Raw genomic sequence first — 12,657 nt, forward strand, 5'->3', positions numbered from 1 at the left:
CTGCAGGAGCGCTCTTGCCTTCTAGCACGCCAAGGATGTTCTTCCACACCAGACCAGGTTCTTGGCTGGCGTCGATGCCGCTCCAGATGTTCTTCGATTTGTAGTATGCCACGACGGGTGTTGTCTGCTGGTGGTACGTGGCTAATCGTTTCTTGAGCGTGTCTGCGTTGTCGTCACTTCGTTGGATGAGAGGCTCGCCGGTGATGTCGTCCTTCATCGATTCCTTGGGAGGGTTGAAGACCTTGTGGTAAGATCGGCCCGAGGCTGGGTGGATGAGGCGGCCAGTGATGCGGGAGACCAGGAGACCATCGTCGATCTCGAGCTCTACGGCGTGCTTGAGTGGTTTGCTCGTCTCCTCCAACATCTTGTCGAGTCCTTCAGCTTGCGCGACTGTTCGAGGGAAACCATCGAGGATGAATCTGTCCATATTAGTTTATTGCACCTTTTGTGTGGCTGGAAACCTACCCGTTCCGGCAGTCGCTGTTGTTGTTGAGCTCGTTCTTGATCATGTCAATCATGATGTTGTCCGACACTATTGCACTTGTTAGACTAAAGATGAACCGGGAAGACCCAGAACCGGGCAGTTGATTTCTTGCCCGATCCAGGTTCATAGGTATATATACCAAGACCACCCTGATCCATTATCTTCTTTGCCGCCTTGCCGAGATCTGTTTTCTTCGCTACCTGGCTGCGAAGCATGTCACCTGTTGCCTGTACCCGTTAGTCTCGGTCGCCTGCGCACGCGGATTCGACTTACCAAGTGGCACACGCAGTATTTGTCCTTGATATTGGGCGCTTGCTGCGGGTCTAATTAGCTTCTATGCTCCGAGCAGCGCTCATCCTGATGCTCACAGTTCCCTTGCCAGCGCCCGGCGGTCCGATCAGGACTAAGCGGGCGCCATCTGTTGAGGCCGGTTCGACTTTGCCGGAGATCTTTTGTTCGAGAGAGTGGACGCGGCGCTCGAGAGCTCTGACGAGCTCTTTGAGGTCGTCTGCCTTTGTGTCTATCGGCGCTACGCCATCTGTTAGCGTCTGGTTGCGATACAAGAGGGCTGTCGAGTGAGAGTCGCAGTCGGATGTGGCAGCAGATGCGCCGAACGGAGTCCACGCGAACTCTGACAGATTCGATCACAACGATCACGGAAGGACATTTACTCACCCATGATCAACTGCTTCCAGCGCACGCGAAATAGAAAGCAAAAATGTGAAGTTCCAAGTTTGGATACCGTGAGTGAGCTGCAGTGCCGTTACTCCGAGTCCGAGGCAAGCTGCAAGCAAGCTTGGCACCGGAAGCCGGAGAAGATATCCGCAGACGCATCACCTCGCGACGCCTTGATGAAGTTTCCAAAGGCTGAGAGACTCAGCCTTTGATCTTGCATTCTGACGGACACCTCAAAACTCTGATATATCGATTCACAGTGGAAACCTCCGGCGACTCCCAGACGAAGCTGACATTCACAACTTCCCGTTCTTCTCAAATTGTCAGTTGAGCAACAATTAAAGATGCCCACCACGACCAGCGATGCTCTCAGTCTGGTCGGGCAGGTCGTTGTGATCGCCCCACTCGTCCTCCTCTCCGCAGCAGATCACTACCACAGATCGGCCAAAGGAACGAGACGGCGAGTCGTAGGATGTCTGCTCGGGTCGAAGGAGGGAAACCGTGTGAGAGTCACGAACAGTTTCGCCATACCATTCGAGGAAGATGAGCGGGACAGCGCCGTCTTCTTCGCAGATCACACATACATTGAGAACTTCGCCGAGATGGCCCGCAAGGTCAATGCCAGAGGTGAGCCCGCTTTCACCTCCTGCTTGTGTGCAAGGCTGACCAAGATACAGAACGAATACTAGGCTGGTACCACTCCGGTCCACGGCTTCGCTCCAACGATCTCTTCATCAACGAACTCTTCAAGAAGTATACGCCAAATCCGCTCCTCGTTATCATCGACGTGCAACCCAAAGAGGTCGGCGTTCCCACGGACGCATACTTCGCCGTCGACGAGATCAAAGACGATGGCACCAGCACAAGCAAGACCTTCGTCCACACTCCATCCACAATCGAAGCCGAAGAGGCAGAAGAAATCGGCGTCGAGCACCTCCTCCGAGATATCAGAGACGTCGCAGTCGGCACGTTATCCACACGCATCACCGCACAACTACAGTCTTTGCAAGGGCTACATCTACGGTTACGAGAGATCGGCGCATATCTTCAGAAAGTCCTCGATGGCGACCTCCCTGTGAATCACGACATCCTTGGCAATCTGCAGGACATCTTCAACCTCCTCCCAAACATCTCTACCCCACCCGCGTCGAAGCCCGGCGCAGCTGGCAGCGTTGAGAACAGTGAACTGGCACGTGCCATGCGTGTCAAAACAAACGATCAGCTCATGACCATCTACCTCAGCTCGCTTGTCCGAGCCATCACGGCGTTCCACGACTTGATCGACAACAAGATCCAGAACCGGCAGCAGGCGGAGGAGAAGGAGGGCAAGAAGGACGAGAAGAAGGTCGAGGACGGCAAGAAGGAAGAGGGCGAGAAGGAGAAGACGAATGGTGCCGTCAACGGTGAAGCGAAGAAAGACGGAGCCGCGGCGGAGGACTCGTCGAAGACACCCAAGAAATAGATGCCTCTACCATGAGACACTGCAGAACGTGAATTGTACTGGACTGCTTCGAGCATTAGCATTGGCGTTCATCAGCTCGGCCGGGAGTCGGACGGACCTCCAAAAACGAGATAGAACGGAAAGGTCGTAGACTGTGTACTAAGTAGACGACGAGCAATCAGGATCATGCATACTGATCAGCCTGACTACCTCAGCATCCCTTCCACGTTTATCGATCTCCCCATCCACCGCCCCAACCCGCCATCTCCTCCCTGTCACTAACTTCCCTCCTCCAGCCCTCACTGCCATCCCATGCCCACTCCGGCAGGCTCCTCGCCACGCATGCCGCCAGGATATGCTTGCACACCGGCGCCGGCGAATGCGGCTGCGTGATTGTCCCTCCGAAGCGGAACACTGGTCCCTCTACTGGTCCAACTGGTGACTCCGTAGGAGGCTCTCCCAACTTGGCTGAAGGTCCATCGTCATCCCCTTCACCACCGTCATCAATCGACAACAAGTTCAGCGCATTGAACGCAAACGCCGCGCAACTGCAGTTCCAGCTGTCGAGGTGGACCTCGTAGAAGGTGTCGGTCGGTTTGGGCCGGAGGGCGTTGCGGTAGCGGCCTGTTGATGTTGATGGGGCCGCTCGGCTGGTTGCGAAGTCGTTGGTGCCTGGCGATGAAGTGATCTGGTTGGGGTTGATGCTGGTGGGGTGGTCGGTGACGGCCGAGGCGGATTGGATGTAGTAGACTTCCTTGGCCGAGTTCTTCTTGGGTGCGGACGGGTTGTCGACTGCTTCGGCTTCGGTGGTGGGATGGTGATCAGAATTGGTATTCGTGTAGAGTAGACAGCGTACTAGCCCACGATCAAGTAGATCTAACGCCGGCAGCAGGTCGTGCGGGAAGAGGAAATGTAGTGTCAAGAAGATGTGCTTGGCCAGCGAAGAATGTGGTTGTGTCAGAAGTTTGAGGACGTTCGGTTTGCGCTCCGGAATCACGAATGATCGTCTCTCATTCGAGTCGGGGACAGGCTGCTCGAGTGTGCTTAGAGCGTCGAAGAGTGATGTGATGTTTTTCGAGAAGTCCATATACTGAGGAGGAATGCAAGAGTGCTGAGCAATGGTGAGGGGAACACTTGATCTGATTACCGTGAAAGAGTGAGGTGCGAGAACGTGGAGGTCTGCCGAAGTGTTGTACAGCGACCACGATCATCTCGATGTCCGTGGAAGAGAGTTATTAATGGATAGTCAAGGAGTAGCATCAGATCATGGCAAGAATTAGAATCTAGATTGTCCGCTCAAGAAGTACCTAATAATCAACATATTATAAAATGTCCTGTACATCCAGATCACTACATTTTTATTCACATGACGTCCACAACCCTGTCCGTAACGTGCACAGCGTTGTCCACGACATTGTCGTTGAGATTGCGAAGCAGCTCAAATACGCCCGCACTCCTGAGCATCAAGGCCAACCCAATGGCGAGTATAGGTATCTAATGAAGAGTTAGCAACAGGTAGAATCTGCGAGGAGAGTGTACTCACCCAGATGAAAAACAACTTTCTATCCTGACTCAATTCGACGCGTTTGATGTTCCTCCTAATCAACATATCGCCCATTTCATCGCTCTGCATTCGAGATTGACCGGACGACTGGGCTTCAAAATGCTGGTCTGCCATATTATCTGCTTCAGCAGTCTCCTCGGACAACTTCTTCAGGCTCAGATCATCCGCTGATGGCCCGTCCGCTGGAAACAATGATTCGTATGCTGGCGGCTGTTGGGTCGGAGAAGGTGATCGATTGCCAGTCAAGGTGTCCCACCACCCATCAGTTCGACGCGAATGCGACCGCGAAGAGCCAGGCCGTTGCGGGAAAAGCTGGCTCACACGGCGAACCATGTTGGCTTGATACTCAGCCGGGAAGCTGGGCATGATAGACTGTAGCGCCTGCGTTGCTTCATTGTATCTTTGAATGTGATTCTGCAGCTGGTCGCGCCAGGCCGCCATGCTGAAAGTATCATTGGCCTGCGGAGGAGGCGACTCGATCTTGAGAGGCGTGAGTTGACGACTTCCACGTCTTGACGAAGGGCTGCTTCTTGACCTGGTCGGTAGGAGCTCTTGAGGCCAAGCCTCGTCCTCGCTATCTGAATCCGTACTGTAGTTCGTGTCATGCTCCCAGAAGGAATGAAGCGAGGAAGAGCTGCCATTTCGACTGTGGAGTCTCATGGGCGTCCCACCCAGACTTCTAGACCGGTAGTGGGCAGATGGAACAGTGACAGCCTGATATGCGTGGAGTGAGGTCGCCATATCTGCTGGCGTGAAGTTCTTCAGACTCCGGACACGATGACTTGCTCCCGACATCCGCAGACGATGAATGATATGTGTATGGCCGTACGACGCGGCGTGATGCATTGCCGTGTGTCCATTGTTATCGAGCAGATGAGGATTGGCGCCACGTGCCAGAAGACCGGCGACGAAACGAGTAAGTCCCAACGACGATGCGAGATGCAGCATTGTCAATCCTGTAGGACGGCGCATATCTAGTCGCTCGTCAACGCTGTCGGTGCTCTTAGATCCATAAAATCCAAAAGTTGAACCATGGTGTTCTCGAGCTCGAGCGTGTCCATTGGAGCGCCGCCCCCACCCCTTTGCTGACCCATATAGCCAGATGGCGCGCCCCACATTGATTGCTGAGATCCCTGGAGAAGCTGTTGCGCAGCTGAGTATGGATCATCAGTCGGATGCGACATCTGCTTGCCAATTGTTCTCAGAGCCAGCCTGAACATCTCCAACTCCCGATCATCGGTGTAGGTGAAGAGCATCGGCCTAGCTTGTGGGCTTTGTTGCACGTAATTGCGATGCTCATGCTTAAACACGACACTGACCGTGCCTGGCTGTAATGCAGGCGGAGCAATACAGTTCAGACACTTCTCGCCCCAAAAAGTCGTGGTCGTAGCCTCAGTATCGCCAAACATGACCTCCAATCCTTGGTAGAAGCCGTTGCCAAGTAGCGTGACTTCAGTACCTCCTGTGACCGAACCTTCCGCAGGTACGAGCTTGTGAATGAGCGGAGGCGCCCGTCTTGTTTGGTTCATGAGCTGATTATTGACGCCGCTCAGTGTCTGCTCGGGGCCGCTGAAGCTATTCCTGCCAGATCCTGGGCTTCCGGGTCTGCTTGGTTGTCGAGATGGTGGGGCTGAGATCATGACTTGTCTTGGGAGATTTTCGAGCGAGAAAGATCTGTTGATGTAATCGATTCCGTTCGGAGTTGGAGGACTGGTTCCCGTGCCAAGTGGCCGCATAGGCGCAGGGGCTGGGAACGCGGATTGAGGTGGTGGCATGTAGGCACTGATATTCTGGGCATACGGAGAGTTTGCGGCGGACATCGATAGGGGCTGCTGTGGTGGTTGAGCTGGCGCTGTATCAAGCCTGGTCATTGTCAAGCCTGTAGGTAGCTTCCCCGATCCACTCTGCTTCCGCTTCTTCGCCGTGGGACCTTGCGGTCCGCTCGGCGAGGCAGGCCTCGACAAGGCATTTCGAGGCGTTATTGTGCCTGATGTTGTGTTCGATATCGCAAAGGGATTGCTCGACGTCCCCATAGGAAAGTTCGGGTTGAAATTGTTCTGCAACCCATTTAGATCAGTGGTCGAAAATGACTGCTTGAACATCTTCGGCACTTTTGGAGCAGGCGCGGGTGTCTCGCCAGTCGTCTGGAAAACGCCTGCACCTGGGACAGCAGGTGCATTCGGAAGCGGAATCGACGTAGGTGGAACAGCTGGCGCAGTGTGCGTCTTGTGATCGTCCGTAATCATGATTGGATTTGTCAAGCCTTGCGAAATGACACGTCCTCGATAGTCCTTGATAGTGAAGATGACTTGGAAGCCGAGCTTTTCGTTCTGATGCCGACAATAACAGGCGATGCGCATAGGTAATTCCACCTGCATGGACCCGGGCGGAGCTGAGTGACCTCTCGGAGCGGCGGACGCCGTGTCTTCAGGCGGTTCTCGGGGGACCTCAACCCAGTCCTTGATTTGGCTGGTGTTGAAGACCACAACTCGCTTCTCCTCGTCACGCGCAAAAGCCTCCTCTTCCTCAGGTTTCTTCTGCTTCTTGCGACCAGCCCGCTTGCGCTCACGCTGGATGCAGCCGGAGCAGATCCTCACCTCGCCACCATTAAGTGGCTTATCTTCGTCATCTTTGGAGGATGTAGAGGATGCGGAAGAATCTGGGCTGGGTCTGCTATATGCCGCAAGATCCTCTCCACGAGCTCTTGCGAGGGCTCTTTGCATCTTCACATTGTCTTGCATCGCACTCGTACAGACCAGGGACGTGTGCAACTCCAATGTCTCCACGCTGGGCTCATGTTCGCCCTTGATCAGGAACTTCGGCTTCGATACAGTGTTGCGTGGGAGCATCAGCCTTTTGGCTCCTGGCGGCATGGGCGACAAAGTCAGCGTGATCGGAATCTGAGTTTCGACGCGCGACTTGAGGGAAGTGGGTTGGATGATCAGTTGCGGTCTGCCATCATTCGCGGAAGGCACAGTCGACGGCGGTGAAGATATTCCTAGTGACGACGGCGTCGCGCTGGAGTCTGGTTCGAAAGAGAAGCCACCATTGAATTGCATGTTCGGTGAGAAAGTGGGATTATTAGGGGAGTCGCCATTCATGTTGATGGTGTTGAATGTCTCCTCAAGTCCAGCCGACGGAGAGTGTTTGCTCCATGGCGATTGACCTTGTGGGCCAGGAAGCATGGCATTGAGTGGCGACGCTTCTCGCGAATTCGCTATATAGAAACCAGGCCGCTGGCTAGTCATTCGCGGGGACGGTTGCTGGCCCTTGCCAAACCTGGTCACGTTGACATTTCTCTTCAGAGCTTGCGGCGTTGGGGAGTAGGACATTTGGGCATCGAGCCCACTCGGCGTGCTCGCGGCTGTATCGAAGTCGAAGTCGGTTGCCATCTGACGGTTACTGGCCTCGAACTCGCCGTCTACGCCGCCCATAGGGGAATCATTGAACATCTGGTTTGCGGGCATGGTGTAGCCGTTGATACCGGTGTCCCAATTGTGCGCAAAGGCACTGGACGCAGCCGACACAGCCGAGTCATTTCGCCGGTGCTGAACCGATTCATCCGAAGAGGAACTCGAAGAGCCTCTGTGGTTTTGCTGTGTATTGAAGGGACTGTCGTTGTTCGTCTCTTTCTTGATAAGATCGGATGGTTTGATCACGGCTTGAGTGTCGACCTCTTGTTCGGCATCGTTGAGGAAGGTATCGAAATCGTTCGGGGTGGCTGCCAGACTACCGTCAAAGAGATAGAAGTCATCGTCCTGCGTGGTCGTCATCGTTGAATCGGCCACCGCTGTGGGCCTGTCGAATTGTTTCAGGTCATGCTCGTGCAGTTCGCAGATGTGGTTAAACACTCGTGGGGCAGGATCGTTCGATTGAGAAACTGGAACCGGAACTCTCGAGTCGATGAGATCGTCTACTCTGTGGCTAAAGAGATGACAGCGTGGCCCGAAAATGAGACCATCGGTATCGACGACGATGTTACGACGTGTGTACGATATACGGCGATGAGTCTAGAACTGAAGTGCTAGACTCGACGGCCTGAGCTCAAACAGTGGGGGTCTTGGCAGACTCGTTGCAATCTTCAATGTTTGCTCTCTTTCCCAGTTTGAGCTGCTTACGCTAACTGAAGACTTTTCAGCATCAAGCACTGACTAGACGAGCATGCGTTACACCCTAACACGCCCGAAAGGACCGATCACGAAAAGTCGCTTCATTTTGCGGTGCGTGAATTGATGTGTTCTGCAGAACGCCTCTGGCCACCGGCCCGACTTTGCTGCAGGTCATCAGGGCCAGTGGCTCCCTCCCATTTCCCCAGCTTCCCCGATTCGCGTCGCTTAAATTTCCCTAGCACCGTCGTGGTCGCAGATAACCGCCACGACGGCAGCATCTTCCAACGATGTCAGCATTTGCGTCGAGGACTCTCCCTTACGCACATCGTTGATCTATGCTGCTGGGAGAATTGCAGCGCGTTGATGAACAATTTCTCCTCACAAGCAGACAATCAACATCGTAAAAGAGCTTCACGCCTCAAGCTGCTGTAACGTGGGAGGATTTGGCCACCACGGACTGGGCCGGCATATTTCCCCGGATGGGATGATCACATATTCCATCTGACGGCCATTGCCTCAAACCGGATAACAGCAGTCAATAATTCATGATTGGTGCGGTTGCATGCCCTGTGCTTCTCTTCATGTATGTTCCATAATGCCCTCCCAGTATATGTGGATGAAGCCTGTAAGCAGTTGCTCAACCCTTCACGAGTACCGGGGCGCTCCTGCCCCCGCCTGTGGTGTGACAGCAGGGGGAGCGTTGTTCTGTCCGGTGGTCTGCCTCGACGCCACACTTGTGGCAGAACTCTCACTCTCCTCGTACGTTGGCAGCCTCTTTGTCTGCTGATAAGCTGTTGGTGCTGGTGCTGGTGCTGGTGTTGCCGCCGAAGCTTTATGCTGAGCGCGCCTGCGACGAACCTCGAAAAGCACGACTAGGAACGCATAAAGTGCGAACATGGCCCCAGAAATGGCGCCGTAAACGATGGCAGAAGTCTGAGTCTGTGAGTCTGTGCGGAATGGCGAGAAGCTCGACAGCCGAATGCCTAGGCCTCCGTTGACGATCTGCCAGGTATCAGTAACCCCATCATTTGACACTTCACGACCACCAGAACTTACACCGAGCACAATCAGGCTCCGTCCAACCCAGAGATGTATTCTCCCTACAACAGTTCTGCCAGGAGCCTTGGTCGCGGTACCTTCATTTGCAGCCGCAGCGCGCTTCTTAAACGTCCGATGATGGACGAAGCCAAAGATGGGCTGAAAAAAGGCAATGGCTAATATGGCCAGTCCAAGTTGAGGATGAACATCGTCCCAGATGCCAAATGCGGATGTCTGCTGAGCGAGCCAAATTCCCATGCCTGCTGCAACGATGTAAAGCAGATACGCCAGGATCTGGAAGAATGCATGAAGTTTCAGGCTAAGGACCATTAGCATTGTCGAGTCATGCATACGCGGCGTTCGCACTCACACTATGGGACTCTTCAGATTGATGCGCAGCAACAGCGCCGCCCAAGGAACAAAGAGAACCCAGACAGCACTGGCAATGACGGCATGGGCGATGAGTATGGCGTTGGCCCGATCAAAGGATGCCGCACTGCCCAAGCCAAAGCCATTCTGCTCATTGCCATAGTAGTCGTTACTGTCGTCTCCGTCGTCATCGTTGCCGCCGCGATTTCCTCCCCAACCCCAACGACCACTTCCGCCATCTCCATTGCTTCCCCTTCCCCAAGGAGGATCCGCTCTGGCGGTTGCTACAACCAGAGCGCCAGCAATAGCATTTACAAGAGTGATTCGCAAGACCATTTTTCAATGTTGTCCTGGTAGTGCTGATGCCGATGAACTGAGACCGGTGCAAAGGACAGAAAGCAGAGCCTCTGCAGAAGAACGGAGGTAAAGCATCTTGTTATACAAGGACTCCGACCTGGCACGGAGGCTTCGCAGCGCCCTCACCTATTTCGAGGACAGATGAGCGCCCCCAACCAATCGGATTCACGGCAAATCGACGCCCAGCATTCTGAGGAACTGCCACGCGTCTTATCACCTTGCAGATCGCGGCGAAAGACCTCTGCCAAGCCCGACCCCCTCCTGCGAGGGACCAGGGTCTTCCGCGTACCTGAACGACATAAATCCTGGCCCGTCCCTTATTTAGTAGTAAGACGCATTTTTCTGATACAGCGACTTTCGCAAATGCACGAGCATGACGCGCGTTCCATGCAGCGGTCAGTGGCAGATGGTCAAGTTGACCTGATGGCAGAACATCGTATGTGCTTGAGAACGGTAAGTCACAACAGCGCCTGCCGATGATAACTAGGTGCAGTCGGTCATACCTGCCACAAAGTCCCGACTTGCAGAACGAGCACCCGCTTTCGCGACTAGCATGAGGCCATCATTCGGGACCAATTCCTTCTTTCACGAGTACGGCAGTCTGGCTCGGAGTCGGTAACTGTTGAGCATTCGGCAGCAGAAATCTCGAACTTGTTCTACTCCCTAGTCGATGCCTGGTGAGAGTGAGGTAATGTTCGCGACCGGCGATGTTGAGTCGACCAAATCTGGTAGCCGCTGGTAGCACCAGCATGTTACTCGCGACCGTGAGTCATATCGGTATTCTTCGATGGATTAAGGACAACAACCATTTCGATGACATTTGCGGACGAGATGTACCATACAGTAACTATTCGATGCTTTGACACACTTCCCTTCTCCTCCGATTCACAATCCAGGCCAGATGTTCTTTATGCTTCCTCAATTTCGGTCATACTGCTCCCTTTGTGCTGGTTAGCAGACTGAACGTCTTCAGCCTGCCAGCTGCTGTTCCACTTTCGTGCATTGGACACAACATTGAGGGTGCCAGAACTCTCGAAGAGCTCGTCGATGTCTTCCAGCGATCTGCCATTGGTCTCAGGAAAAAAGAAGTATATGATCGGAATGAAGCTCGCATTGAAGACGGCCCAAATGATCCAGTATCGGCTACCGAGATTCGTCAAGCCAGGAGGAGTGATTTGTCCAACCACGAATTGACCCAACCACTGTCCCGTGACAGAGATGGCCGAGATTGGCACACGAAGGCGTATCGGGGCGATCTCGCTCGCGTAGAGAAATGGCAGCCCTAGAAATCCAATGGCGTACGACACAGCATACAGGAACATGAAGGTCAGTGCGACAGGCGCGTACTCTGAACGACCTGCTGTTCCAGCCAACACAGCCATTGAGACACAGACCCCGAAAGCGGCCACAAGGAACAGCTTGCGACGACCGACTCTGTCCACGAGGAATAGTGGTAGGATCGCAGCCACGGTGAAGGTCGTCGTGAAGCCAGCGCCAAGCAGATGTCCTTGCGTACCCTCGAAACCAAGGTCCGCGAAAACGATGCCAGTGTATGATATCATGGCAGAACACCCGTTCCACTGTGTCATGCTCTGCGCCGCAAATGCGATGAGCGCTCGATGTAGTGGCCTCTCGGGCCTCCGTGTGAAGAATGACTTCACGTTGCCTGTGGTCAGCTCGAGCTGGCTTTGGATATGAGCTACCTCGGCGGAGACGTTCTCGTGATCCTGCGGTTTGTCCATGATGGCAGCAATGACATTGCGAGCGTCATTGACTCTGCCCTTTAACATCAGCCACCGCGGGCTCTCCGGCATCCAGAACAGGAAAGGCAAAGCACATATTGCCAGCACGGCTGGCAGTACCATCGTGACTCGCCACTGCGTTGATCCGTGCAGCGCAGGGAATGTGCCGAAGCTGATCCAGTTGGGAAATGTGATCCCGGCTGAGATGAAAATCCCCTCCATGATCACAAACGCGCCTCTGTGTTTTGTGGTTGCGCACTCGGTCTGCCAGACTGGGATACTGGCGGAAAGTATACCGATAGACCCTCCCACGAGCAGCCTCCCCACTATGAGCTGACCGAGGCTGTACGAAGAGGTCTCAACGGCTAGACCGATCAGAGACAACACCAATCCAATGCCGATTGACCTCAGACGCCCGAACACGTTGCCATATGCGATTGTTGACAAGGCTCCTGAGATACATCCAAGGTTATAGCATGCGACCACGATACCTGGGACATCAGTGTCTTGCACATTGCGGACCTCTCATGGTGAAAACATACCCAGAATCAAGGCATTGTAGGATTTTTCTTCTCCTTTTGTGGTGACCACATCGATTCTTGGGAATTGCTGACTCTGTCAGCGCTGCACACACAGCAAGACTGTTCGACTCACCTTAGCGAAAGATTCGAGATTGGTGATAGGCCCCATGGACCCATTATTGTATCCAAACAAGAGGAAGCTGGGCAATACAGTGAGCACCACCATGGCAATCTTCAACCTCAGCCCGCGCAGGCCGAAGAAGTCGGCCCGCTCGGCTGTGTGGACTCGGTCTTGTTGCATGCCGTGGGATCGTGGTTGGAATGTTCAGGAAGACAAGCATTGCTCTTGCTGAAAAG

The 12,657-nt window shown here is 54.1% G+C and overlaps 6 protein-coding genes across 6 annotated transcripts; 1 reads left to right on the forward strand and 5 right to left on the reverse strand.

Annotated features, from left to right (window-relative positions):
- Nucleotides 1–1,503: 1,503 nt before the first annotated feature.
- Nucleotides 1,504–2,621, forward strand: AB675_1219 (26S proteasome regulatory subunit rpn-8; the record flags this gene model as incomplete). The annotated part of the gene is made up of 2 exons (XM_018141092.1): nt 1,504–1,786; nt 1,837–2,621. The coding sequence occupies 2 exons, from the start codon at nt 1,504–1,506 to the stop codon at nt 2,619–2,621; spliced, it is 1,068 nt and encodes a 355-aa protein (XP_017995693.1).
- Nucleotides 2,622–2,829: 208 nt separating this feature from the next.
- AB675_1220 (uncharacterized protein) lies at nt 2,830–3,687 on the reverse strand (the record flags this gene model as incomplete). Its single annotated transcript, XM_018141094.1, has 1 exon — nt 2,830–3,687. One exon carries the CDS (start codon nt 3,685–3,687, stop codon nt 2,830–2,832), a length of 858 nt encoding a protein of 285 aa, XP_017995663.1.
- A 275-nt stretch (nt 3,688–3,962) lies between these two features.
- AB675_1221 (uncharacterized protein) lies at nt 3,963–4,905 on the reverse strand (the record flags this gene model as incomplete). The annotated part of the gene is made up of 2 exons (XM_018141095.1): nt 3,963–4,094; nt 4,144–4,905. 2 exons carry the CDS (start codon nt 4,903–4,905, stop codon nt 3,963–3,965), a joined length of 894 nt encoding a protein of 297 aa, XP_017995675.1.
- Nucleotides 4,906–5,138: 233 nt separating this feature from the next.
- AB675_1222 (Ankyrin and IPT/TIG repeat-containing protein C26H5.05) lies at nt 5,139–7,937 on the reverse strand (the record flags this gene model as incomplete). Its single annotated transcript, XM_018141096.1, has 1 exon — nt 5,139–7,937. The coding sequence occupies one exon, from the start codon at nt 7,935–7,937 to the stop codon at nt 5,139–5,141; it is 2,799 nt and encodes a 932-aa protein (XP_017995635.1).
- A 981-nt stretch (nt 7,938–8,918) lies between these two features.
- Nucleotides 8,919–10,016, reverse strand: AB675_1223 (uncharacterized protein; the record flags this gene model as incomplete). Its single annotated transcript, XM_018141097.1, has 3 exons — nt 8,919–9,275; nt 9,330–9,630; nt 9,682–10,016. 3 exons carry the CDS (start codon nt 10,014–10,016, stop codon nt 8,919–8,921), a joined length of 993 nt encoding a protein of 330 aa, XP_017995647.1.
- Nucleotides 10,017–10,945: 929 nt separating this feature from the next.
- On the reverse strand, nt 10,946–12,601 carry AB675_1224 (Sugar transporter STL1; the record flags this gene model as incomplete). Its single annotated transcript, XM_018141098.1, has 3 exons — nt 10,946–12,270; nt 12,322–12,388; nt 12,434–12,601. 3 exons carry the CDS (start codon nt 12,599–12,601, stop codon nt 10,946–10,948), a joined length of 1,560 nt encoding a protein of 519 aa, XP_017995713.1.
- Between the last annotated feature and the right edge of the window lie 56 nt (nt 12,602–12,657).

This window comes from Cyphellophora attinorum, assembly GCF_001299255.1.
Source record: "Cyphellophora attinorum strain CBS 131958 chromosome Unknown Contig37, whole genome shotgun sequence".
In the NCBI taxonomy this organism is placed as follows: Eukaryota; Fungi; Ascomycota; class Eurotiomycetes; order Chaetothyriales; family Cyphellophoraceae; genus Cyphellophora; species Cyphellophora attinorum.